Raw genomic sequence first — 2044 nt, forward strand, 5'->3', positions numbered from 1 at the left:
ATGATGCTGGAGTCTGAAGAGACCAAGAGGGTCATGTGTGCAATGCAAGAGGCCAAAGGCTTGATGGAGATGGTAACATCATTCCACCAGCGCCTTTACCAGTGGATGTTGTTGACCAGAACCCACCACCTGCACCGTGTGGTAATGTTGTGATCGTTCCAAATCAGAGGAACGTTCCAGAAGATCGGAATGTGAGGGAACCTGCACATGCAGTTGGCCGTGGACGAACACTTGGAGATTACAACAGGCCTGAGCAGTTCTATGCAAATCGGTCTGCGATCCGCACCCATGCGTTTGAGGACTTGGTCACCAGCATCAAACACAATGGAGTGTCCAATGATTTCCTCCTCTGCAAGCTGTTTCCTTATTCTCTTGCTGGAGAAGCAGCTAACTGGTTGAAGCAGTTGGAGCCAGGATCACTCACTACTTGGGAGGAGACCAGGAATGCCTTCCTGCACAACTTCTTTGATGATGCTAGGTCTGAGGAATTGAGAACAAAAATCTCTACATTCTCTCAAGAACCAACTGAGGCGTTCAAGGCTTCTTGGGTGCGATTCAAATCGTACCAGCGAGACTGCCCCCATCATGGCTTCAGCGATGTGCAGCTGTTAGGTATCTTCTTCAGAGGTATTGATTGGAAGTATCAGATGGCTCTTGATGCAGCGAGCAATGGAAATTTCAACACCAGATACCCAGACGAAGCTGTTGAGCTCATCGAAAACTTGGCGTCCAGCAATAGCACCAAGAATGCTGATCTTGAGCGGAAGAAGCAAGCTGGGAACATGGATAGATCGCAGATTGCTGAGGTGAAAGCTAAGCTTGACTCTTTGCATAGCCTTCTAGTGGGTAAGAAGTCTGTCAGATTCGCACAGGAAGTGGAGAGTTTCGAACCTGAGGATGAAGCTGAGGAGGAAGATGTCAACTTTGTCAATGGATCAGGGTTTCAGGAGCAGAGGTTTGGTAATCAGCAAGGTAACAGAAGCTTCAGTGGAAACAATCAGAGGAGCACCTTCAACAGTAATCAGAACTTCTCTGGTTACACGCCTAAGCCTCAATACCAGAAGCCTTATTCCACCAACAGTTTTTCCAAAAACTACAGTACTCCTTCAGCTCAACCTCAAACTCCTGACAATGAGATGAAGTCTATGCTAGAACAAATTTTGGAAGGACAGCAGAAGCTCACTGTGGACTTCAATGGAAAGATGGATGCTTTCTACCTTGATCTGAATGGGAAAATCGAAGCTTTGAACACCCATGTCAAGCAGCTCGATATGCAGGTTGCTCAGACTGCAGGGTCTGTGAAACAACAAGAAGGTTTTCTTCTTGGGAAGACTGACACCAATCTGAGACATCACTGTAGTGCTATCACGTTGAGGAGTGGTAAAAATCTGAGTTTTGATCCTAAGAAGACGCCTCCTGCAGCTGAAGTCGTGGATTTGGAAGATCCTGAAGAAGTTCCTGAAATTGCAGAGCCGGATTCGAGCGACACCACAACCAGTGTCGCGCGTCACCAATCGTAGAGCGAAGCTGTTATTGCTCCAAGTCCGAAATCTGCTGAGGAGAAGGTCTACAAACCTAAAGTTCCTTACCCAAGGAGCCCTAGGAAGTCCAAGCAAGAGCTCGATGATGCACAATGCAAAGCTTTGATGGAAAAGCTTGTGATTGAGATATGTTTGGTTGATGCTGTGAAAATCACTCCTGTTATCAGGCGTTATGTGAAGCGAATGGTGACCAACAATCTCAGCCATGAACAAGGAGTGATGATGATTTCTGAGCAAGTCAGTGCTGTGATTCAGAACTGAATCCCAGAGAAGCTGTCTGATCCAGGAAGCTTTGTCTTGGACTGTTCCATCTTCACGGAGAGATTCAAGAGATCGCTGTGTGATCTGGGTTCAAGTGTCAACCTCATGTCATATTCAGTCGCTGTCAACCTTGACATGACTGACTTCAAGCCAACAAGGATATCTCTTATCCTAACTGATCGATCAACAAGGATACCTGAAGGAGTGTTGGAAGATGTTCCAATCAAGATTGGAGACTGCAT

General features: G+C 46.6%; 1 protein-coding gene and 1 non-coding gene across 2 annotated transcripts; one reads left to right on the forward strand and one right to left on the reverse strand.

Moving 5' to 3' along the window:
- Positions 1-1802, forward strand: LOC112086553. Its single transcript, XM_024155522.1, has 4 exons — positions 1-72; positions 168-305; positions 405-1499; positions 1566-1802. Exons 1-4 carry the CDS (start codon positions 1-3, stop codon positions 1800-1802), a joined length of 1542 nt encoding a protein of 513 aa, XP_024011290.1.
- On the reverse strand, positions 486-592 carry LOC112086973. Its single transcript, XR_002899822.1, has one exon. It is a non-coding gene; the product is annotated as a small nucleolar RNA R71 (small nucleolar RNA).
- Positions 1803-2044: the final 242 nt, after the last annotated feature.

Source organism: Eutrema salsugineum, unplaced genomic scaffold, assembly GCF_000478725.1.
Source record: "Eutrema salsugineum unplaced genomic scaffold, Eutsalg1_0 scaffold_2, whole genome shotgun sequence".
NCBI classification, from domain to species: Eukaryota; Viridiplantae; Streptophyta; class Magnoliopsida; order Brassicales; family Brassicaceae; genus Eutrema; species Eutrema salsugineum.